At 44.0% G+C, this 26572-nt stretch overlaps 1 protein-coding gene across 3 annotated transcripts in view; it reads right to left on the reverse strand.

The window, feature by feature from the left end:
* HTR4 (5-hydroxytryptamine receptor 4) overlaps window positions 1–26572 on the reverse strand; it is a 908015-nt gene that overhangs the window by 302508 nt on the left and 578935 nt on the right. For all 3 annotated transcript variants that reach the window (XM_063928019.1, XM_063928018.1, XM_063928020.1), the window contains one exon: window positions 23684–23884. In XM_063928019.1, coding sequence (XP_063784089.1) covers window positions 23684–23884 — 201 coding nt within the window. The remainder of the gene's footprint in view (window positions 1–23683; window positions 23885–26572) is intronic.

The following is a 26572-nucleotide window of genomic DNA, read 5'->3' on the forward strand; positions in this document are numbered from 1 at the left end:
CCGGCAGCTAAGGCACGCACTCTTCTCCCTGCTCACACAAGAAACAGCAGCAGCGCAGTGAGCAGCACTGGGGGGGGGGGGGGGGAATGGCACTGCGGGGACATGTGTATCTGGCACTGGGGGCATCTGGCAGTGTGGGGACATGTGTATCTGGCACTGTGGGCATATCTGGCACTGTGAGGACTAGTGTATCTGGCACTGTGGGCATATCTGGCACTGTGAGGACTAGTGTATCTGGCACTGGGGGCATATCTGGCACTGTGGAGACACGTGTATCTAGCACTGGGGGAATATCTGACACTGTGAGGACACAAGCATCTAGCACTGGGGGCATATCTGGCACTGTTGGGATATGTGTATCTGGCACTGGGAGCATATCTGGCACTGTGGGGCCAAGTGTATCTGCACTGGGGGCATATCTGTATCTGCCACTGTGGGGCATATGTGTATCTGGCACTGTGGAGCATATGTGTACCTGGCACTGTGGGGCATATATGTATCTGGCACTGTGGGGCATATATGTATCTGGCACTGTGGGGACATGTGTATCTGGCACTGGGGGCATATCTGGCACTGTGGGAACATATGTATCTAGCACTGGGGCATATCTGTATCTGGCAATGTGGGGATATGTGATCTGGCACTGGGGGCATATAAGTATCTGCAACTGTGGGGCATATATGTATCTGCCACTGTGGGGCATATATATATACTTGGCACTGTGGGGCATATGTGTATCTGGCACTGTGAGACATATGTGTACCTGGCACTGTGGGTCATATATGTATCTGGCACTTTGGGGGCATGTGTATCTGGCACTGGGTGCATATATGTAAATGGCACTGTGGGGACACATGTGTATCTGGCACTGTGGGGTCAGATATGTTTCTGGCACTGTGGAGGCACCCATTTTTTGGCATTTTTATAGGTATGTGGCACTGTATTGGGACATTATATGTATGTGGCACTGTACAACATGACTAAAATGGGGTTATGACCAAAAGGTGTGCGCACAAAAATGGGTGTGTCTTTGTGACAACTAGGCCACGCCCCCATTTCTGCACACATAATAGTGGCTCTTACCCTTGACTACAGATTTTTTCTGGCTCTTTGCCTCTGACTGGTTGGCCCTAGACTTTCAGCCTTAATGCATATGCTACAGCTTTTATGTATAATATGTTACTTTGTTGCCCTGTTTACATTGTTTTGTAGTAATAATAATAATAATAATAATAATAATAATACAGAAACATAAGGACAAGTATAAAGTAAATCAGGGGAACAAAGACAGAAGTTGGAAAATGTATTGTTAAAGATATGAAGCCTAGTCCCAAAGCATTTTACTAGAATAGTTAGCAGTAGCACAAGTAATCATGTATGATACAGAGAATGTATATCTTTTAAATATTATTTTTTTGCCTTGTATAGAAAAACATAGAAGGCAGCACAGCCTGCCAACTGCCCGACACTGGGGCATTGGCCAGATTTGGAGCACTGGCCCTCATTCCGAGTTGTTCGCTCGTTATTTTCCTTCGCATCGGTGCGATTTTCCGCTAACTGCGCATGCGCAATGTTCGCACTGCGGCTGCGTCAAGTAAATTTGCTACGAAGTGTGGTATTTTACTCACGGCATTACGATGTTTTTTCATCGTTCTGGTGATCGGAGTGTGATTGACAGGAAGTGGGTGTTTCTGGGCGGAAACTGGCCGTTTTATGGGTGTGTGTGAAAAAACGCTGCCGTTTCTGGGAAAAACGCGGGAGTGGCTGGAGAAACGGGGGAGTGCCTGGGCGAACGCTGGGTGTGTTTGGGACGTCAAACAAGGAACGAAACTGACTGAACTGATTGCAGTGGCAGAGTAAGTCTCGAGCCACTCAGAAACTGCTAAGAGATTTCTATTCCCAATTTTGCGAATCTTTCGTTCGCAATTCTGCTAAGCTAAGATTCACTCCCAGAGGGCGGCGGCTTAGCGTGTCCACTGCTGTGAAAAGCGGCTAGCGAGCGAACAACTTGGAATGAGGGCCACTGTCTTTCCTGGTCAGGACTATGGGCTTGACTTAGTTGCTATTTCATACGCAAGAGACTTTTGAAAAAATGCTAATGACTAAGTTGATGTTGTCCTCAGAGATGCCCACCTCTGGTCAGGGCCACCAAGAGCGGACACATGCGCATGTAGTTGGGGACATGGTCAATCCTGGGGAGATGTCCATGTCCTCTCAAATAAAAAAATAGGAAAAAATAGTAAGCAAGGTGCCACTTACTGCACAGGGGGCTTTGGCAATGCCCCCCTATAGCAGCTAACCCAGGACTGGGCTCCCAAAAGCTCCCTCCAACAATCCTGGACCCAGGTAATTAGTACAACCCCAATGGTTTGCATACATCTACAATTGTGGCTGCACTACGCATTGAGTCCTACGTCATTGCATGCTGTGTCCCCAAGCATGATTGACATGCGGCAACAGTTTTGGATGGGGTGGGGGCAATGTCAAAGACAGTTTAACAAAACAGGGACATATGGATTTTCTATAACTAGGAGTTGGCTAACCCAGTGCAGAGGCGCAGAATCTAATGTGCTGGTGGTATTTGCCGGGGACCACCCCAAGGAGGTATGGACTTCGCTGCACCCAGCACTCAGGTCGCAGTCCTCTGATTGGGTTTCCCAGTACGGGTGCTGGTTTACACTGGAGACTGGACTGGAATTTGCTTCACTGGAACCAGGAAGTAGCAATATTCTCAGAGTGCAGACTTGTTTGTAATAATAGCACAGGGAAAATTAACTTAGTGCAAGATCAGGCTGGAATCTGTAGCACACGGATGGCGAGGGACAGAGCTTCTAGGAACTGATACTTAATGCAGGAGTCTGGAGCAGATACAGCAGTACTGGGACTTAACATAGAAACAGAATTTTACGGTAGATAAGAACCACTTGGCCCATCTAGTTTGCCCCTTTTTACATTATCATTTCTTGGAATGCACTAAGGCAGGAACTGCTTAATAAGTATGATCTAAACACTGCATGCTGGGAACACAGGTGACACTCACAGGTAGATGATTAACCAGAAAGGATACACAGCTCACAAGGAATAGATACTTGCACAACCTGTAGTATTCTGCAGACTGGTAGCTTGTAAGCATTGAGGAGTAAAAGCAATGAACAGAAGCAGGACTATGAGACAGTAAACAGGTATACTGTGTTTGTATTAATAGAAGCACAGCTGAGAGGAATTCTGAGGTCTGTGGTGGGAATGCTTCTCAGACGGAACCCAATAATATAGGAGCAGAGATAAGCTGAGCACTGAAGTCTTCTAGACATAGGGGCCAGGACAGAAGTATAGCTTTCTGCAACAAAAGCTAGGGAAGCCAATTGTCTCAAAGAGAATCCACTAGTTAGGCAGTGCTACTCTTTGCTCTGGCAATCAGTGGGAGCCCTCACAGGGAATAAGTAGTTGCTGCAAATCCCTTATTGGCTGCTAGGATCAACTGAGGCAGAAGCACTCAGTAAGCTGACAAGCTCCAAGGTGGGTCAAGGTCAGTGCATCAGATTCTCAAACAGGGAAGCAGGAATCTTACCCTGCAGGACGGGTGTCAGAGGTAAGTTACACAATAATGTTCCAGAGTGTGACACAAGGCCTGTTGGATTTGTGAAAAGCAATACTTAACGTTATATAAAATATTAACACAAGCTCTATGAAAATTATGTTATTTGTTATGCCATTGAGAGCATAGAGAAAATGTAGGAGAAAGCAGTTTAAAAGCTAAAGGTTGTGTGAGTGTATCCTCCAGCACAGTGGAGATTTAGCTTATTGGCGCAGCTGTAAAAAAGAAAAGTGTGTACCTCCGCTGGGAGAAATGGGCTGCCATCAGGAGATACAGAGACTTTGCTGAGGACAAGGGCTAAAAAATGTGGTGCTCAGGGGAAACCTAGAAGAGCTCTGCAGAATTGAGGCCAATCCTGCCATGGTGTAAGTGGAAAGTCTTTAATCAGAGCCACACCACAATGGGAGAAAAAATAAGTGTCCCATCAGATCTCAGTGACCAGACAGAGAATCTACTAAAGAATCTTGTGAATGCCTGGTGAGGCTTCTGCCCTTGGTCAGAGGTGGATTTAGATCTCATGGGCCCCCCCTTTCTCAAACAATCCATAACACTATATTTTCATTCCTGATTTATTCTCCTTACATCATTTGTCATTTTTCCTCCTTTTAGTATACTTTTTAAAACTTTAAACATTACTAGCATCACAAACATTAAAAAGGTACATAAAAACACAATGCAAACATAATATTTAATTATCACCACACAGCAGGAGCCGAAATTCACATTATGCCACATACTATGAGCCGAAATTCATATTACACCACATGGTATGAGTAAAAATGCGTATTATGCCACACACTATGAGCCGAAATATACATTACGCCACACAGTATGAGTCAAAATTTATATTACGCCATACGGTATGAGTAGAAATGCGTATTATGCACCTCAGTATGAGCTGAAATATACTGTACATTATGACACATAGTCCACCCTCACCTCCAGCAGTACTGGCAGTGGCAGACACCCCCCCCCCTTACCCCCGACCCCCATCAAGAAGTAGGAAGGATGAGGATCGCCCCATTAGCTTCACCCCCTCCCCCCGCCGCCGCACACACTATAAAGGCAGCCAGCCGCGATACTCACTGAGCACTGACAGCTCTCCTCCTTCAATCCTCCGACGGTGACCAGGCTCTCCCCTGTGGCTGGGCAGTGCCTCTCCTCTCTCCTATGGCTGGGCAGCGTCTCCCCTCTCTCCTCCCGCAGTCCGCTTCGTCTCCTGGTCTCCATGCTGCAGTGCTGCTGGTCAGTCACATGGAGGAGAGGAGGAGTAAACTGTGGACGTGAACTGGCCCTGGTCCCAGCGGCAGCTGTCCAATGAGCATGCGCTGACAGCCTGCTGTGGCCGGGGCAACTCAGAATGATGCATGTAAAAAAAAACCTCCTCTGCAGCGCCGCTACTTATGGCAATCCGTGGCCGCGGCCGGGCCCTCTGAGACTCATGGGGCCTTAAGCGCATGCCTCGGTTGTCTAGCGGCAAATCCACCCTGAGACCTTGGTTAATTTTGGGTGAACACAGGGGACTAGAGCAAAATCAGGCTTTGGTTAAGAATGTCAATGCTGAATCAATCTACTGTATTTCCAGTCCATAAACATACCGTGATGATTTTTACAAAATCAGGACAGTCTTTGTGTGTTTTCCCATATAGTACTTGTCTTTTGTGTTAGGTATAAGGCATCTGAGTTATACTTTGGGGGAAGAACTTGCTGTCCTCATCCACACAAGCTCTGAAAAAGACTTGTGAGAGGCACTGCATTGTAAAGATTTGAGAAGATACACACAGACAGGATACCAGCGTTCGGCATCCTAGCATCCTGGCAGTCTGAAAGAACAGAGATCACTCCATTCTAAAGCTTTAGGTTTCGGTTTATTAAAACTGACGACGGTTTTAATAAACCGAAACGTAAAACTGTAGAATGGAGTGATCTCTGTTCTTTCGTTTCAAAGTCTATGGGGGAGATGTACTAAGCCTGAAAAGTGATAAATTTCACAGTGATAAACTGCCAGCCAATCAGCTCCTAACTACCATGTCACTGGCTGTGTTTGAAAAATGACAGTTCGGAGCCGATTGGCTGGTACTTTATCACCGTGATATTTATCACTTTTCAAGGCTTAGTACATCTGGCCCTGTGAGTGCCACCTATCGTGGGTTCTAAATTGCTGAATAAGCTGTGGAGAGCACCGGGCAAGCTGCATGTTATATAATACCAGAGTGCCGAATATCTTCACTGTATATACACTGCTCAAAAAAATAAAGGGAACACTAAAATAACACATCCTAGATCTGAATGAATGAAATATTCTTATTAAATACTTTGTTCTTTACATAGTTGAATGTGCTGACAACAAAATCACACACAAATTATCAAAGGAAATCAAATTTATTAACCCATGGAGGTCTGGATTTGGAGTCACCCTCAAAATTAAAGTGGAAAAACACACTACAGGCTGATCCAACTTTGCTGTAATGTCCTTAAAACAAGTCAAAATGAGGCTCAGTAGTGTCTGTGGCCTCCACGTGCCTGTATGACCTCCCTACAACCGACACAAGTAGCTCAGGTAGTGCAGCTTATCCAGGATGGCACATCAATGCGAGCTGTGGCAAGAAGGTTTGCTGTGTCTGTCAGCGTAGTGTCCAGAGCATGGAGGCGCTACCAGGAGACAGGCCACTACATCAGGAGATGTGGAGGAGGCCGTAGGAGGGCAGCAACCCAGCAGCAGGACCGCTACCTCTGCCTTTGTGCAAGGAGGAACAGGAGGAGCACTGCCAGAGCCCTGCAAAATGACCTCCAGCAAGCCACAAATGTGCATGTGTCTACTCAAACAATCAGAAACAGACTCCATGAGGGTGGTATGAGGGCCCGACGCCCACAGGTGGGGGTTGTGCTTACAGCCCAACACCGTGCAGGACGTTTGGCATTTGCCAGAGAACACCAAGATTGGCAAATTCGCCACTTGCGCCCTGTGCTCTTCACAGATGAAAGCAGGTTCTCACTGAGCACATGTGACAGACGTGACAGAGTCTGGAGATGCCAAGGAGAACGTTCTGCTGCCTGCAACATCCTCCAGCATGACCAGTTTGGCAGTTGGTCAGTAATGGTGTAGGGTGGCATTTCTTTGGGGGGCCGCACAGCCCTCCATGTGCTTGCCAGAGGTAGCCTGACTGCCATTAGGTACCGAGATGAGATCCTCAGACCCCTTGTGAGACCATATGCTGGTGCGGTTGGCCCTGGGTTCCTCCTAATGCAAGACAATGCTAGACCTCATGAGGCTGGAGTGTGTCAGCAGTTCCTGCAAGATGAAGGCATTGATGCTATGGACTGGCCCGCCCGTTCCCCAGACCTGAATCCAATTGAGCACATCTGGGACATCATGTCTCGCTCCATCCACCAATGCCACGTTGCACCACAGACTGTCCAGGAGTTGGTGGATGCTTTAGTCCAGGTCTGGGAGGAGATCCCTCAGGAGACCATCCGCCACCTCATCAGGAGCATGCCCAGGCGTTGTAGGGAGGTCATACAGGCACGAGGAGGCCACAGACACTACTGGCCTCATTTTGACATGTTTTAAGGACATTACATCAAAGTTGGATCAGCCTGTAGTGTGTTTTTCCACTTTAGTTTTGAGGGTGACTCCAAATCCAGACCTCCATGGGTTAATAAATTTGATTTCCGTTGATAATTTTTGTGTGATTTTGTTGTCAGCACATTCAACTATGTAAAGAACAAAGTATTTAATAATAATATTTCATTCATTCAGATCTAGGATGTGTTATTTTAGTGTTCCCTTTATTTTTTTGAGCAGTGTATATATATATATTGTGGCAGAGACAGCATTTTTCCATGTGAAAGTAATGTGGGGGATCCAAACCAGGTTTTGGAAGCAGTAGCAGAATCCCTGGTGTGTGATCAGCAGCACCTGGGATCTCCTGATATAAGGGTTTCCAGGGCAGAGTCACCTTGCTCTTGACGGTGGACTAGCTACCCAAGTGATAGGCCGGGGTGTGTGGGTTAGACTAGGGACCACTGGAGCCTATCAAGAGTCTACTATGCTCAGCATGATACTCAGCTCATGCTGTCGCAGCCTGACAGACTAGGGGGGTCATTCCGAGTTGATCGCTAGCTGCCGCTGTTCGCAGCGCAGCGATCAGGCTAAAAATCGGCATTTATGCGTATGGGGCGCAGTGTGCACGCGCGACGTACTTTCACAATAAACAATGCAGTTTCACACAAGGTCAAGCGACGCTTTTCAGTCGCACTGCTGATCGGTGAGTGATTGCCAGGAATGGGGTGTTTCTGGGAGGTAAGTGACCGTTTTCCGGGAGTGTGCTAAAAAATGCAGGCGTGTCAGATAAAAACGCAGGCGTGCCTGGGGAAACGGGGGAGTGGCTGGCCGAACGCAGGGCGTGTTTGTGACGTCAAACCAGGAACTAAATAGTCTGAAGTGATCGCAAGGTAGGAGTAGGTCTGCAGCTACTCAGAAACTGCATGAAAATATTTTTAAGCAGTTCAGCTAACCTTTCGTTTGCACTTCTGCCAAGCTAAAATACACTCCCAGAGGGCGGCGGCTTAGCATTTGCACGGCTGCTAAAAGCAGCTAGTGAGCGAACAACTCGGAATGAGGGCCTAGGTCCCAACGAGGTGACCAGCCCTGCTGCTTATTCTTACAACTAAGCTGAGCTGCGCCACTTCTTAGACTCACTGGCCATGTCCAGCCAGCTGTATACCTGCTCCTCCCAGTCCCTGCCCACCTCCAAGACCTTGCTGATTCTGAAGAGGTCAGCATGAGCTGGCTGCAGATATAGACTAGAAAGATAATAATATCATTGTGCAAGATCATAGCAGTGGTGCGGTGGCTGTGAGGGATGTCCACTACAAGGAACACACAGCCAGGTGATACACACATACATCCCCCCTCCCGGCGTCCCGGCCCACCACACGCACTCCCACCCACTGATTTATAATAAAGAAAAATAACTATCCAACCAAAAAAATGTCTACTGGTGTGCTCTGGCTCAGGCCCCCTGGTATGTCCGGGACGGGTAATCTGTACCCCCCCCCCCCCCACCACCACTCTCTCGACACTACTGAACCTGACACAGCCCAAGATTGATCAAAATGCTGTCACTGGAAACTCGAAGGTCGGAATCCCGATCGAGCTCTGCCGGTACTCCTGCTTGGTATGCCGCAGTAGGGGAGTTAGATTTTGGCTGTGGGGAAGGGAAGGTTAGGGTTAGGCTGTGGAGGGGGGGTGGGGTTAGGCACTCACAGGGAGGGTTAGGGTTAGGCTGCAGGGGAAGAGTTAAGCTGACCATACACCCAAGGGCGTAGCTACCATAGGTACAGGCAGTGCAGCTGCTATAGCGACCAGAGCGGAGAGGGGCCCATCTTCCCTGTCACTGTTACATGTGTTATATACATTTTTCACCACTGGATGGTATGTAGGGGTCCTTTCAAACCTTTACTTTGGGCCTGCAATATATCTAGGTATGCCCCTGAACCTGCTGATTGTAGTGTGGTATAAAATGAACTGGAGGGCATTTTAATGTTATATCATATGAATCAGGGCACTGTAATGAGGCACAATATGAACAGGGAGCACTATATATAATAATGGGAATTGGGGGTACTGTGCGGCATAATGTGTACTGGCAGCTCTGAAATGTGACATAGGTGAACTTAAGCACTACTGCGATTCATAAAAGAAACTAGGGCACTACTATGGGGCATAACATTAAATAAGGCTCTACTGTGGTTCAGAAAATGAACTAGGGCACTATTATAGGGCATAAAATTAACAGCTGTTGCAAAGAAGTGTCTCTCTAGAAGCATCGGGACGAGGCTCCCTACAAAATGTTGCTATGGGGCCCACAAAGGTCTGGCTACGCCCCTAAAGATTTATTGTCAGATCTGGCTGTTTTGAACGAACATCTGGGAATGGATGAGAGCAAATGACGATTGACCATTTGCTCCCAAACACTGGAAAACAGACAAAAATGGTCAATCAGACAAATTGTTTAAATCCATTTGATTTAAGCAAATTGTCTGAACAAACGTGTTTTTTTTTTTTGTCAGTTTTATGGCATTTGGGAGTAAACAGCCAATTGTCTTTTGCTCCCATATATTACCAGATTTCCGTTCCAACCAGCCAGGTCTGACATTAAATCTTTAGTTGTATGGCCAGCTTTAGAGTTAGGCTGCGGGGGCTAGGTTTAGGCTGCGGGAATGGTGGGATAGGTTTAGGCAACACCGGGATGGTTAGGCTGCTGGGGGGGGGGTGATGGTTAGGGTTACACTGCGGGGAGAGTGTTACGGGGGTAAGGGTAGGGTCAACATACTTACGTGACCCCTATCGGGATTCTCTGCTTTGGGATGCTGGTGTCAATCAGATGACCTCCAGCATCCCATCCCCTGGAATATCATATGTCATCCCACACAGAGCTTACTACACAACACCCCGTGGATTGCCGGAGTCAGAGGTTGATACATAAGGGAGCCATAATGTGATAGTGGCAGAATATTTGTGAGTAGTGAGTACAGTGGGAATCATATGTGTTTCAGAGGTTAATTAACTGGTATATTTTGTATTTGTTTTTTTAATAAGGGTTTGTTTGTTTGCATTTGCATTTTTGCTATTTGTGTATTGTTTATTCTGTCTGAAAGAAGTCAGTTTATTGTGTTTTTTGGAATATCTCAATCCTTATCTAAAATATACTGTATGTTTTTAAGCAATTGCAATAACACAGGGCATACAGTGCAGTGAAACCTGAATGTGTTCTTTGCTGTGTGTGGTGATCTCTCTGCCAAAGGGCAATTCTGTGGTCTCCAAATAGCTCCTATTTCATAAATGAAGAATTAATGTTCTGAATCTTGCTGGAGTGGAATTGACAAAATTGTTCATTACTTTGGCTTCTAATAAATTATTAAATATCTTCTTAATATCATTCCATTTAAGTAATAAAATTGTTGCGGATCGGAACAATATATTGTACACATCATATAGTGTGTAAAGTGTGTACCCCCGGCCATTGTGCACCATGCTGCGCATTCAACGGGATGATTCCATAGCCAACACAATTGTGCTGACATGCAGCATGTAACAACAATACATACGGTGGATCATGCAGTATATACTGTACGGCAGTTGGCGGATGCGATGCATCATTACACTGCATTGCCATTTTACTGGATTACCAAATCGCATGATGGGAGTCATTCCGAACCATTTAGACGCAGCGGTTCTTAGCTGTGGTGCGAATGAGTCGGGACTGCGGCTGCACGGCGCCCGCAATGCGCATGCATATCATTGCCTGGTAACAGTGGTCGCTGGGCAGCGACGCTGCCGGCACAGAAAGTGATCGCAGTGGCGATCGCAAGAAGACTGACAGGTGGGAAGCGTTCTGAGGCATCAACTGACCGTTTTCCAGGCATGGTGAGGTGAACGCAGGTGGATCCAGGCGTTTGGAGGGCGGATGTCTGACCTTCGTCGCTGCATCCGTCGCACAGGGTAAGTAATTCTGACCATGGTCTTGTTTTGCATGAAACTTTTTTAGCACAGCAGAGCTGCACAAGCGATAGCAGCCCTGCTATGCTAAAATACACTCCCCCATAGGCGGCGTCAAGTTGATCGCACGAGCAGCAAAATGTTGCTACGTGCGATCAACTCGGAATCAGGGCCGATGTGTAGCTAGTTTAAGAGATTATATATGTGTCACAAAGCTGTTGTGGGCATACAGAAAAGATAATGGGGGTCATTCCGAGTTGTTCGCTCGCAAGTTGCTTTTAGCAGCTTTGCACACGCTAAGCCGCCGCCTACTGGGAGTGAATCTTAGCTTATCAAAATTGCGAACGAAAGATTAGCAAAATAGCGAATAGACACTTCTTAGCAGTTTCTGAGTAGCTCCAGACTTACTCGGCATCTGCGATCAGTTCAGTCAGTTTCGTTCCTGGTTTGACGTCACAAACACACCCAGCGTTCGCCCAGACACTCCTCCGTTTCTCCAGCCACTCCTGCGTTTTTCCCAGAAACGGTAGCGTTTTTTCGCACACACCCATAAAACGGCCTGTTTCCGCCCAGAAACACCCACTTCCTGCCAATCACATTACGATCACCAGAACGAAGAAAAAACCTCGTAATGCCGTGAGTAAAATACCTAACTACATAGCAAATTTACTTGGCGCAGTCGCACTGCGGACATTGCGCATGCGCATTAGCGACTAATCGCTCCGTTGCGAGAAAAAAATACAGAGCGAACAACTCGGAATGACCCCCAATGTACAAGTTAACAAACTAGCAATTCTGCTCAAAATAACTGATGCTGCCGGGATACCGACAGCCGAGATCCAGACTGCTTCCCGCTCTACCGATACTAAATACTGACAAACAATGTGTGCTCTAGTGAATGTATTCTAGTTACAAAACATTGCAACTTTGTTTCTTTTTAGTGACTATATTAACAAGGGTGGCATTTAAATACAATATCCACACATTGTACTGTCACTTTCATTGTCACCATGTTTAGTCATCTATTTATTATAGGCCACATTTTTGCAGTGGTACTTAAAATTCAATATACAGAATGTGTATTGAATGATAAAATGCACCACAAAAGACAGTCTATGGGGCATTGCCAAGAGAAAGATGAGAGACATGAGACCGAACAATGCAGAAGAGCTGAAGGCCGCTATAGAAGCATCCTGGTCTTCCATAACACCTCAGCAGTGCTACAGGCTGATAGAATCCATGCCACGCCGCATTGAGGTAGTAATTCATGCAAAAGGGGCCCAAACCAAACACTGAGTACATATACATGATTATACTTTTCAGAGGGCCGACATTTCTGTATTTAAAATCCTTTTTTTATTTTTTTTTATTTTATGTAATATTCTAATTTCCTGAGATTTTGGATTTGGGGTTTTCTTAAGATGTAAACCACAATCATCAAAATTATAACAAATAATGGCTTGAAATATCTCACTTTGCATGTAATGAGTCTATATATTAGTTTCACCTTTTAAGTTGAATTACTGAACTAAATGAACTTTTGCACGATATTCTAATATTCTGAGTTTCACCTGTATCTGGCAGTGGCCGCCTAGGCCTTCTGCAAACAATGACCTCATTGCCACAGAGATCAGGTTAGTAATGCCATTGTTATATTATACTGTTGCAAGATAAGTTTCTGATTACATTTAGAGCCAAGACAGTGGTGAAGCGATAGGCAGATTATTACTGGACAAATATGATCCAAGCACAGCTTCAATTTACTCCAAACACTCTGATGTAGACATGAATGCTTTTGCACAGCAGATGCGTCTTTGGAGGCAGCTTCTGTGCAAAAATATGCTAATGTCTGCAGGAGGCGTCTGAAGGAAGAAGATGCCTCCTGCCAGTATCTCAGATCTGATGCTTGCATTTAAGATACAGGATCAGATCAACAGTGGCAATGTTTGCTGCATTGGCCATCTGAGCTTACTCAGAATGGCACCTCCTGCCCAAGGCCAACAAAATTGTGTCAGAAGTTGCAGACACAGGCCGCGCCAAAAAAGAGGGATGACACTTCCATTTCTGGAAACACAGCGCTGCCCCACCGCCAAACGGCTGCATTATGTCAAACATGTTACAGCTTGGAGGACACTGTGTACAATCTTGCAGGAGTTGTTCTGCATATGCACAGAACAGTCCCACAAACATCCCAGATGTATGTAAACCATTGGGTTTATGTACATCTCTGAATAAGGCACACTGGGGGTCATTCCGAGTTGATCGCTAGCTGCCGTTGTTCGCAGCGCAGCGATCAGGCTAAAAAAAGGCTTTTCTGCGTATGCACCGAAATGCGCATTCTGGTCTTACGGGTACAAAGCCCGTTGTTGTTTTGCACAGGTTCTAGCGAAGTTTTCAGTCGCACTGACGGCCGCAAGAAGATTGACAGGAAGGGGGCGTTTCTGGGTGTCAACTGACCGTTTTCAGGGAGTGTTTGCAAAAATGCAAGCGTGTCTGAAAAAACGCAGGCGTGGCTGGGCGTTCGCTGGGCGGGTGTATGACATCAAATCCGGACACGAATAGGCTGAAGTGATCGCAAGCGCTGAGTAGGTTCAAAGCTACTCAGAAACTGCACAAACTGTTTTTGCAGAGCTCGGCTGCACATGCGTTCGTACTTCTGCTAAGCTAAAATACACTCCCCAGTGGGCGGCGGCATAGCGTTTGCACGGCTGCTAAAACTAGCTAGCGAGCGATCAACTCGGAATGACCCCCACTGTGTCATACCTAGAGGCTTTTATAAAATCCCCTGTGGTGGAGCCAGTAAGGAAAGTTTTCTATGACATCTGCATTGTACAGCATATGGATCCTCACTGGAGTACTAATTTAGCGGTGATGGGGGAGCTGCCCTTTAATCTAGCAGCACAGAGTAAAAGAACTCTATATTATTCACGTAAACTCATTCCCACTTGCATGTTACCAGCTGGTATTTTCTGTCAATAATTCAATTAGCACCTCAGTCATTTACTGGTGTTCTCGCATCAGATTAAGCTAAACACATTTGTTGAAGTACAGCACACATTTCATTGGTGTGAAGTATTATTTGAAAATTTTAAATCCACACTAATTATATAATCAAACACAGTGGGATATCTACTAATATCACAAGCCTATAGTTATATATGAAATAAAATACCATTGAATACATTATAACAATGTTACAGGTTAATGAGTGTTCCCTATCCAAATAAAGGAAGTTATGCAGTATTGCTGAGATACCAACAAACCAATGTTTAATATTCAAAATTCATAAACATAAGACAAATGGATCACAAAATACCTTTATACAGGGGATGTATGACTGTAAGACAATGGTTTGGAGCTCTCTCCATGAAGTACCCCAGTAAGTCAGTGACATACTGTAAGCCAATGGTTTACAGCTCTCTCCATAACGGACATACTGTAAGACAATGGTTTGCAGCTCTCTCCATAACGGACATACTGTAAGCCAATGGCTTGCAGCTCTCTCCATAAAGGACATTCTGTAAGCCAATGGCTTACAGCTCCCTCCATAAAGGACATACTGTAAGCCAATGGTTTGCAGCTCCCTCCATAAAGGACATACTGTAAGCCAATGGCTTACAGCTCCCTCCATAAAGGACATACTGTAAGACAATGGTTTGCAGCTCCCTCCATAAAGGACATACTGCAATGGTTACAGCTCCCTCCATAAAGTACATACTGTAAGACAATGGTTTGTAGCTCCCTCCATAAAGGACATACTGTAAGACAATGGTTTGCAGCTCCCTCCATAAAGGACATACTGTAAGACAATGGTTTATAGATCCCTTCATAAAGTACTCCAGCAAATCTGTAAGCCAATGGTTTGGAGCGCTCCTTCTATAAAGTACCCCTGTAAGTCCCATTTAATATATGTAAAATACAAATGTAGGCACAGTACATATTTGTGCTTCACATCCTTATTGAGATCTGCCATTACCAAAATCCATACATCTAATAGCAGCAGTCATTCAAAAAGAAAAGATGGAAGAAGGGCCATTAATAGGATATAACACTTTAACATTTACAACTATTTTAAGATTTTTATTAGAATTCAAAGAAATATATTTGTTGATACTTTATTATCCATTTGCGCTAGAACTTTGCTTTTAGCAAAATTGTTGAAATAAAGCTTGTAAAAGTGGAAAAGTTGTGTTTGCCATTTTACAATTTGCAACTGACAAGTATATTTCTTATACATTGCAATGTGTCTATTTTAGCAGTAAAAAAAAAAGATCCTTTCCTTTTTTTTTTATGTCTGGTGAACAGACATACACAGATTAGAGATTTCTTGTATAAAAGCTCCGAGGGGTCAGTTATACAGCTATGCTGACAGCTCGATTTAACAGCCTGCTCCGTTGTGCAAAATAAATATCATCTGTGGCCTAGCCTACACAATAGACGAGATTCAATTATAACAAATCATAAGTCATTATTACAAAGCAGGGCTCAGCCATTCTCTGTGAGATTTCTAATACCATTCAGCACTGGATATTTAGTGGCAACTCCATCATCTTCACCAGCGCAGCATTTCTACCTCTAGGCTGAAGAAAGAAAACAGATTAATAGTTTGATCCTAAAAAAATAAAAATAATTCACAGGCAGCAAAATAAATAACTGCTAAGTTACGTAGGTTTTCACAGGATATTGGGAACAACGACTAACTTTTTATTGTTTACTAGTTTTTGTGTTTTAACCACTTATCTGGCATGATCAGCTCACATGCCCCACTGTGACCACAGTTTTTTATGAGACTTGTTCCGCAGATGTGCATATTGTAATATTTAAATATTTTTTAAAAAAGTACTTTTTAATCTATATTAAATAAACACATTTAAAAAAAAAACAATGTTATAAACGGTTTTGAAGGGAAACATTGTCAGTTAAGTGGTTAAGGGGCCTAATTAGGGCCAAACAAAAATTTTAAAATAGTTTTGTCGCACATAGGGAGTCATTCCGAGTTGTTCGCTCATTGCCGATTTTCGCTATGCTGCGATTTGTTGCAAAATGCACATGCGCAAGGCACGCAGGGCGCATGCGCTTAGTTATTTAACTAAAAACTTAGCAGTTTTACTGTGGACCCTGTTGCGCTTTTCAGTCGCACTGCTGATCGGTGAATGATTGACAGGAAAGGGTAATTTTCCGGGAGTGTGCTAAAAAACGCAGGAGTGTCAGGGAAAAACGCGGGAGTGTATGGAGAAACGGGGGAGTGGCTGGCCGAACGGAGGGCATGTTTGTGACGTCAAACCAGGAACTAAACGGACTGAGCTGATCGCAATCTGTGAGTAGGTCTGGAGCTACTCAGAAACTGCAAAGAATTATTTAGTAGCAATTCTGCTAATCTTTCGTTCGCTATTCTGCTAAGCTAAGATACACTCCCAGAGGGCGGCGGCCTAGCATGTGCAATGCTGCTAAAAGCAGCTAGCGAGCGAACAACTCGGAATGAGGGCCATAATGAGGATATACAAGTATATCAATTTGGTTATCTATTGGGGGAATTCTGTAGGGCGTGACCTTGTGCCCATTGCGCCCAATTTTTTAATACCATGAGGGTGTACCTGCAGTATCCAATTAAAAAAAAAACCCTGCAGCACAAGAAAAAAAAAAGATACTTATCCCACCGATGGTCTCCACAGCTGCCGGTGGTCTCCCCTCCATCTTTGCACAGGGGAGAGGGCTGCTGGGAGATGAAGTTTTCCCAGCTGCTGCCTCTGGAGAAGATCACAAGGGGAGGGGGTCTCACACACGCACACACACAGAGGGTGCCCTAACCAATATGATGCCCTAGGCAAGATTTTAGCTGGTGCCCCCTAGCACCGTCACTAGTTCCGCCTCTAACCCTGCACCCCTTTCCCATTACCATAACTCCTCAGACCACAGAGTAGTGCTCCTTCTACACATTATGCCACACAGTAGAGCACCTTACACACATAATGCCACACATTAGTAAAGCATTTATACACATAATACCACACAGTAATGTCCCTTACACATATGATACACATTATTAATGTCCTTATAAACATAATGCGCCTTACACATAATGTCAACTTATTAATGCCCTTATACATAAAATGTCCCTTACACATATGCTGCACATTATTAATGCCTTTATACACATAATGACACACATAATGTCCATTACACATATGCCGCACATTATTAATGCCCTTATACACATAATGACACACATAATGTCCCTTACACATATGCCGCACATTATTAATGCCCTTATACACATAATGACACACAATGCCCCTTACACATATGCTGCACATTATTATTATTAATAATAATAATAATAATAATTTTATTTATAAAGCGCTCTTTCTCCAATAGGACTCAAGGCGCTTAACAGATACATAGCATAATATATTACAGAAAATAATGAAGTACAGAAAAGCTTTTCATAAAATATAGAAGCATGTAAATACTAAAGGGACATTATGGAAATGCTTGCGTAAACAGAAAAGTCTACTTTTGAAGGATTCTATAGTTGGGGCCTTTCGCACTGTGCGGGGAAATGAGTTTCATAGAGTCAGAGCCGCATGACTAAAAGCTCGACCCCCAGATGAATTATGGGAGATTCTAGGTACTGCTAAAAGTCCTTCATCTACAGATCACATTAATCGAGTGGGGCAGTATGGGGTAAAAAGCTGCTTCAGGTACCTTGGGCCCTGGTCATGTAGTGCTTTGAAACTCAGTAAGCCAATCTTGTCTTGAAAAAGGTCCAAGAGACTAAAACGCGTCGACAGACTGCTGTGTGAGTAGCCATTTTATGACAGATGCATTTTACGGACTATTATCTTATGAATTCTTGTTTTAATTGATGCAAACGATTTTTTATTGCTTTCTTCTTGTTTTTGTGACTTTTTTAAGAGACTCTTGTTGTCTTAAATAAACTGTGGTTCACACAAATTTTTTTGCACATGAGTGCATGTTTGGGACTTTTCATGTATATCTTTTGAGGAATAAAAAATTTGGATAATCTTTTGGAGCCCAAGAGTTTCCTTTTGAAAGGTCTTGCTTAAGAGGTCTCCATGGGAATCAGTTGTGAAGGAAAGAACGAGTAAAAGATACCTTGATGGGACTCAGCCTACATTCTTACCTGTGAGTTGGGGTACGCCATCAGATGCATTGTGCACAATTTTAAAGATACCGTTATAGGATTCACCCCAACATTCACTGTGTGAGTTAGGGGTATGCAGATTCAATCCTGGTTAATTGGTAAAGGGTCCATATATCGATAATGCACATATAATTATAAAGATACTGGACACATTGGAGCTAACCAGGGGGAATTGAGGCATGGAAGTGGTATATCTTTATTATTTGCTTGTTATATATGGTATGTGATAAAAGGAAACACTGCACATTGGATACCCCTTCTTTTATTTTCTATGCTAGACGAGACCACTGTATGGAAAGGACACTTCAGGAACCATTTTGAGACGACAGCTGAAAGAAACCTTGATAGGAGTCCAGATTTCCATTGCTGTGTGAGTTGGGGTACGACATATAGGATTACCCTCAGACTTTGAATCCCACGTAGGAAAGAATAAAGATACCTTTACGTGTTTAGCTCACTCTATAACAGCGTGAGTGGGGGTACGCAGAAAAAGTTTAAATCAACAATCCTTTTTAGGAAAGTAAAATTATTATTACATAGCTGTTTCCCATGCGCCAAAGGAAGCCATTGACTCTATCTTGTTCGACATATACTATTTATTTTGGATTAGGGGTGTTATCCAGTTGAGTCAATAGTTTCCATAGGCAGCATTCCCTTGCGCCAATCTGTGGTGTTTACAAAAATATTTTTTTCCCACATAGTATGGGGTAAAAAGCTGCTTCAGGTACCTTGGGTCCTGGTCATGTAGTGCTTTGAAACTCAGTAAGCCAATCTTGAAGATGATTTGCCATCTTACAGGCAGCCAGTGAAGGGAGTAGAGTATGGGTCTTATGTGGCTAGAACGGGGCTGGCCGGTTAACAGCCTGGCAGATGTGTTTTGCACCAGCTGTAAGCGGTGCAATTCTTTTGCTGGGAGACCAAGGTAGAGGGCATTACAGTAGTAGATGATACAAATGCATGGGTGACTTTTGGCAGATCATCTGAGGGAATTAAGTGCTTGATTCTGGCTATGTTCCTCAGGTGAAAGAATGAGAATTTGATTGTGACTGATATCTGATGTTTAAGTGTCAAGCCACCATCCAGGAAAATGCTAAGCTTCCGCACACGATCAGTGGTTTGTAATTCTGAATCCCAGAGTGTAAGTCCAGTTGGTTGGCTATGCTGCAGTCTTGTCCTTTGATGTTGCGGTCCTATCAAAAGGACCTCTGTTTTATCCGGGTTCAGTTGCAGCCATTTATACCCATGACACACATAATGCCCCTTACACATATGCCGAAACACAATTACACAATCAACCCACCTGTACACAACACTCACACAGCTGCTAACACTGTGATCTCTGACTCTGCTTGGATACAGATGTGTATATGTGTATATCAGTCATCAGTGCTACTTCAGTAGCAATATTACTGATTGCAGGGACAACTACTATTTGGAGCAGCTGTCCCTGCACTGGAGCAATACTGAATTGCTCCTTTAATTAAGTATCCACTGCCACAACTCGCAGCGAGTTGAATACTAAATAATCTGTTCCCCAATAAACAGGCCCCTTAGTGAGTAAATATTCTATCAATGAAACAATGTATACATTTTGCAGTGTACAATACACTATGCAGTTTTACTTTTAGATTTCCAGGTGGTCTGTGTTAGGTGCCGCGGTCCACGGCGCCGCTCGGTCTGTTTCTGAGCGACGCTCACGGCCGCCGCACCTCCTTCCATGCCCGCCCGGCGCCTAGCAACGCTGGGACGCCGTGCGCGCTGAGCCGCCGGGTCCCTAGCAACGCTAGGATGCCGTGCGCGCTGAGCCGCCGGGTCCCTAGCAACGCTAGGATGCCGTGCGCGCTTAGCCGCCGGACCCTTAGCAACGGGGACGCCACTGACCACCGTGTTCCCCGTTGCTTCCTGCCAATCATTACACCTGTTAGCTCTGGTTGTGCAGCAGGGCAGCTGCACGACATTACTAATCAGGCTTCGCTGCAGCTATTGCCCCTATCTTACATGGGGGGGGCGCCACTGTCGTTTCTTGCACACAGCGCTAAAATGCCTAGTTACGGCACTGCAATACAGCATGTGTAGCCATTTACAGGTACATACAGTAGGCTATGTATAGTGTTGGCCTTACCATAATGCAATAAAAAAAACTTAGAAGAATATTCTGAGAGTATTTTTAATAACATAATTCCAGCCTGAACAACATATTTAAACAGCAGTTTGGAGATAAACCCTGCAGTTAAAAAAAAATGAGGGTACAATATGTTCATGCAATCAGAAAAATAGGCTTCCTAATATTGAATTGCTAAATATGCAGTGCTAACTGCTAACATGAACTATAAGTGTAGAACGAAGTGTCAATTCAATATTAAAAAAATCCTTATGCAGAGAAAAACAGTAAAAAATGCCTTAGGCAGGGGCAAACACTGGATTCTAGAGGGGGTTTCCAAATACTTGATTTTCTAGAGAGTCTTGCCAGCCCATGAAGAGGGCATAATTAGCATTTAACAAGCTCTAGTTCACCACATACAAAGTGTAGTGTATGTTATATTTCAGATATATACAGTGCCAGCAATCATGTTAAGCTGGTTAATGCTGCAATAGAGCAGGCTCACTAGAACGGAATGTGTTTTTTGTTTATGGATGTGGGCACCATTCCACAATCCAAGTACCGCATTTTGCGGAGCATTGGACCAAGTTTGAGAGTATGGGAAGGGCAGAAGAACCAAGCACCCACCCTGGACATATGTGTACATATTAGTCTCACTATACAATGTATAGTGTATGTAATACAGTATTAATAATTAACACAATAAATAGGTTGTGGGGGGGGGGGGGGGGGATGAAAAACAAAATTTCTGTATCAAACATATTTCCCATATAAATAATATATATATTAGTGGACATTCCTTAATAACAGAACTGAACTTTCTAAGCACACATTCTCCCACCTCATGCAAAGATGCCTATCTCCTCTTGCTGAAAGCTGCTCACTGGTCTGGTGCACTGATTGAGCACTCAGCAGACTTGGCAAAAGTTTCTGCTACTTGGCATGCACAGTAGCTCGGTTACGGTACATCCCTTATACAACATTTTGTAACCACAATTTTAGTAAAATTATTTTATATACTACTGCTATTGTGGTCATGATTTGAGCTTCTGGCTGGGCCGGTTGGGTAGGACGGGGTAAGGGCAATTGGAACCCTCCACTGTTGTTTCCTGAGATGCATTGGTGCTGTGAAATGCTAAATACATGAAAATTATAATCTATGATTGTATTTGAGCACTAATTACAATGCATATTCCTCTAATAGGGATGCAGTCAGAATTCTGGCTGTCAGGATCCCGGCTGTCAAAATACCGACACCAGAATCCAGACACCCTTAAGAATCCTGACACCATAACTCCGACAGGGCCAAGAGACCGACACCAGAATCCCAACAGCCCGCATCCCGACTGTAAGTATACCCGGCGGGTTAAGTGTAGGCTTGGGGGAGGGGGGTTAGGTTTAGGTGCCAGATGAAGGGATAGGATGGTTTTGTGTGTGTGTGTGTGTGTGTGTGTGTGTGTGTGGGATGAGGGGATTAGGTTACGGTTAGGCTGCGGGGAGGGAGGGTTAGATTTAGGCACCTCCGGAGGGTGGTTAGGGTCAGGCACTAAGTGGGGAGGTTAGGGTTAGGAATGTGGGAAAAAGAGGGTTAAGAGTAGGGGGTAGGGGAGGGGGTAGAACAATCTACACTCAATCCTGTCGGCAGAGCAGTCATCAGGGGGGGGGGACTGTGGGGACTGGTGTCTCTGGCCCTTATAGAGAGGGGGGCCCATCCCAGCTCCTACCGCCAATACCAGGAGAGCTGCAACAGGCTGTGAAACAGTGGGCTGATGCACAGGGAGGACTTTTCTTCCCTGTGTATCAGCTTTCTGTGAATGTTCCTGCAGGGTCGCAACAGACCTATATGTAACGTCATAATGTATGACATCACATAGGGGTGGAGCGGTGCAGCAGAATCTTTTTTTTTTTTTGGGGGGGGGGGCTGTCTATTTTCTCAGTCCCGGGCACCACAATTTCTGATGGCAGTCCTGCCTGTTGGCCTTGCCAGCTTCAGGATCCGGTGTCGGTATTATGACCGCCGGGATCCCAAGCGCCGGCATTTCATACAGGAACCCTCTAATATTCTTTCCAAACAACATATGAATTCAAAGTTTACGTTAAACACATCTCAGGTTTATTAGACCAAACACAAATTCACAGTTCATGTTATTACATCTTAGACATAATTGCATTGCACAAAAGCTACAATTTGAATGGATCATTCATCAGCTCAATTGGCAGCACGGTTTCAGAAGAAGAGAAGTAGTGGGTTGGAGGATAAATAAGGGTCATCTATACACATGATGTGGAATTGACAAGTCGGACTAAGGGCCACGTGGGAACGAGGACATAGACATTTAGTGAAGGGCAGAAGATGACAAGTGAAGTCAGACAAGAATGGATGGAGAGACAGATGACAAGGTTGGGTTAGTCCCGATACATGGAGAAAAGATAAAAATATTCAGACAAGTAAAACAGCGCAGGTATAAAGCAATGGGATGAGACAATGGAGACAATGAGCAAGTCATGAATTAGGGGGGAGATAATGGAAATACAGAAGGTCAAACAAAAGAAACAGGACATCTGAGGACAAAGCACCCCCCAAACTGCGAGGACTAGCCCAATGACAAGGGCTGTCTCATCAATAGCAAGGGCAGACGTAAGAGTAATGTGTATTTTCCTGTCTTTGCCATTTGTGTCTGATAGATATACTGTACATGAGGTTATGGTGAGTAGAATGAAGATTGGAAAGGGAGAGTTAAGGATGCTTAATGCCACTGTCTGCAGCCCTGCTCTCCCAAACATTCATTTTGTAACGTCCTGATATAATTATAGAGCATAGTTATGAAAAGAAGCAGTTTTTCAATCAATTTGCAACATTCACAGCATTTTTGCCATTAATTGTCTATCTTCAGATAGTAATATACAAGGATTATCTATGACAACTAGACACAAAAATGTAACTGTATAAATGTGTATTTATAGTAAGATGGCAATGAGATCTGAAAATAATATTGTACTACACTATTTCTTAACAGTTCTAGGATGTAGGGGATAGATCCATGTTACCATAGAGACTGAACAGATTTTTTAAATTAGCATCCTAAAGAATTTCACATAGTTTGAAAGGTTAACATAGGTTAAGATAAAACATTTCTAAAGATATCAAATAAATGTCTGTGGGACCTCAAAACTTAAAATGCAATATCTAATGCATATAAGCCATTTGGGACTATTTCATACAACCAGTACATAACATATATTTCTACATAGCTACATATTACTTGTAGACATAGATATATATACATTACATAAATTTACTTTTTTTTCACTACGTACCTGTCCAATGAAATACAGCATAGGTGCAGGATGGAAGCTGTGGTCAGTAGAACATCGAGTGAGGTACGTACCAAGCAAAACATCTCCCCATAAATCCACTTGTCTTGTACTAACTCTATGGCTCCAAATGGCATTACCAGTACTGATACCAGCAAGTCAGCAAAAGCAAGTGACACGATGAAGTAATTGGTTTTAATTTTCCTATAAATTAAATACAGACAAAATTACCATAATGTCTGTGGTACAGGTATGTGTAAGAAAAAACTGTTTGCAGCAATTGTGGACCAAAAACGTCCCCACTGATGATGATAATCATCATCATCATCAATATCATCATCATCATCATCATCATCATGCAGCTGATATCTATCAGCTCATTATTGGGTATATTGGCAGATACAGTTGGAAAACAATGTCGGAATCGGGCATGAATGGCCCACTGGGGAATACAGTGGAAGGGCCCATACTTATGGGTGTGGCTAGCCATCATAGAGGCATGACTAACCATCAAAGAGTGCATTGTCTTAGACCAGACATTCCCAACCACGGTCCTCAAGGCACAACAACAGTGCAGGTTTTAGTGATATCCAGGCTTCAGCACAGATGACCTAATTACTAGTAGCTCAGTTATTTTGATTTAACCATCTGTGCTGCAGCCTGGATATCACTAAAACCTGCACTGTTGGTGTGCCTTGAGGACCGTGGTTGGGAATACCTGTTTTAGGCCCTTGATTAATATATAAAATAAATACTGCTACATGATAATGTACCAGATTAATAACAGCAATACCCTTGAAAATAAAGCATAGTCCTCTTCAGTATACTGTAACATATGTATAATGTACATTCAAGTCTGGAACATGATCCCTAGCAGAGTGTGGTAGGCCTTCAGCCAGTGGGGTCCTGAGGGAGTGTCCTCTGAACCCCAGGAGGCCAATCCAACCCTGTCGGAAGATGATCTCTATTGGTCATTATCAGACCACACAAACATGCCATAGTGGAGGTCAGAATTCTTGGTTCATGCACCAAATGGCTAGATCTCATTTTGTGTGGCTACCCATGTGTGTAGGCCGATCTGTGGTCAACAATTGTCATGTAAATATTTCCTGGAAGAACTAACATGCTTTTGTTACATCTAGTGGGAGAAAGTATACATTGTTCTGATAAACTATATTCAGGTAGTAGCTATAAAAAATAAGTCACTGATCAATGCAAAAAAAACATCTAAAATGTTTACTTACTAATTACACAATGCAAACAAACAATAATTGATTACATAAATATTCTCTTTCCTTGTTTTAATGATAGTCAGAAACATCTTTGGCTACAACTCATTTGGATAAGTCCCTATCAGCTTTACATATCTAAACACTTGGGATAAGTGTAATAGCCTGTGAGATGCAGGCACCTGCAAGATCAATGTATTCTCACTGTGGGCTAGATGCATCATCGCTTGGAGAGTGATAAAATGGAAAGTGCAAGCCAATCAGCTCCTAACTGCTATGTCACAGGCTGTGTTTGAAAAATGTCAGTTAGGAGCTGATTGGCTGGTGCTTTTTCACTCTCCATTTTATCACTTTCCAAGTGATGATGCATCTGGCCCTGTGGCTCAACTAGGAGCAGGTTCTCAACATCCTACAGATGTAGCCACCTTTATCTTGAGTGGCCGCGGCGGTTGTCCCGTTCGACCATACGCAGCGTACTGTGGCGTAGCGAGGCGCGCCTAGCCACAGAGAGGCTATCTAATCGCACGGAGACAGACATTTGACGTTTGGCGTTACCTTTACGTGTAATACCTGCGATCAGCCACCAGATGTGGCTTTTTACAATCACCACTGCGCATGCGTGTGGTCTCCCGTAAAATACAATACTGACATACATAATAAGGACTACTTTACTAAGGCGTCTCATTACGCTGCATACAGCAAATACTGTACTCATTACGCTGCATTATTTAATACAGTACTGTACAGTATATACAGTACGACACCGACGCAAATACAGTAGTACAGCATACAGTATATGATCCATCTACAATACTTTATGAATACTGTATGTGAGCGTGCAAGTGCAAGTGCAAGTGCTATACACAAATACCGAAGATGCACAGTCCGTCAGAATACACTCATTTCATTCACGCTGTTTGGGTGCATTTAGCGTAAAGAATCGCTCCTGCAGATGTACTTTGATTTATGTGAAACCTGTGTGCATCCTTCCATTGACTGTCTTACAATGGAAATAAAATAATACAGTGCATTATTACAGAAAAAAAAAAAAAAAAAAAGAAAGAAAGCACATCATGTCTCGAACCCTGGACCCCCAGTGAGGGAGGTGGGAGCCTTCACCCCTAGCCCACGACGCCTCATGAGAGATTTCTAATTTCATGTGTGAAAGTACTGCAAACAGCGCTCGGCCCTCGCCCCATTGCTGTTGGTTTATGCCTTAGAGGACTCGGACGCTCGCATTTGTAAAGCACGGTGTTTTCCTCCGCCTCCTGCTAGCCTGTTGCCCTTCCCCCATGGGAGCCTGCACAGATCATGCAGTAGACAGGGAGGGAATGCAGGTCATGTGCAATACACAAACGCCCACTGTAGTACTATTTTGCTCACTTACAGTACCGTACTGTAGGTTGCATTTAGCGTAAAGAATCGCTCCTGCAGATGTACTTTGATTTATGTGAAACCTGTGTGCATCCTTCCATTGGATGTACTGTATTGGAGAGAAAAAAAAAAATGTTAAAGTGAATGTCACGGGAACACATTAAAAATAAGGTTGGCACTTCCTTCCCATTGGTGTTGGTTTACAGTATGCCGTAGTGTACTCGGACGCTCATGTAATTGCATTTCAAAGGCACAGTATTTTCCATCGTCTCCCCCCTACCCCCATCGC

The sequence above is a fragment of the Pseudophryne corroboree genome, chromosome 6, assembly GCF_028390025.1.
Source record: "Pseudophryne corroboree isolate aPseCor3 chromosome 6, aPseCor3.hap2, whole genome shotgun sequence".
NCBI classification, from domain to species: domain Eukaryota; kingdom Metazoa; phylum Chordata; class Amphibia; order Anura; family Myobatrachidae; genus Pseudophryne; species Pseudophryne corroboree.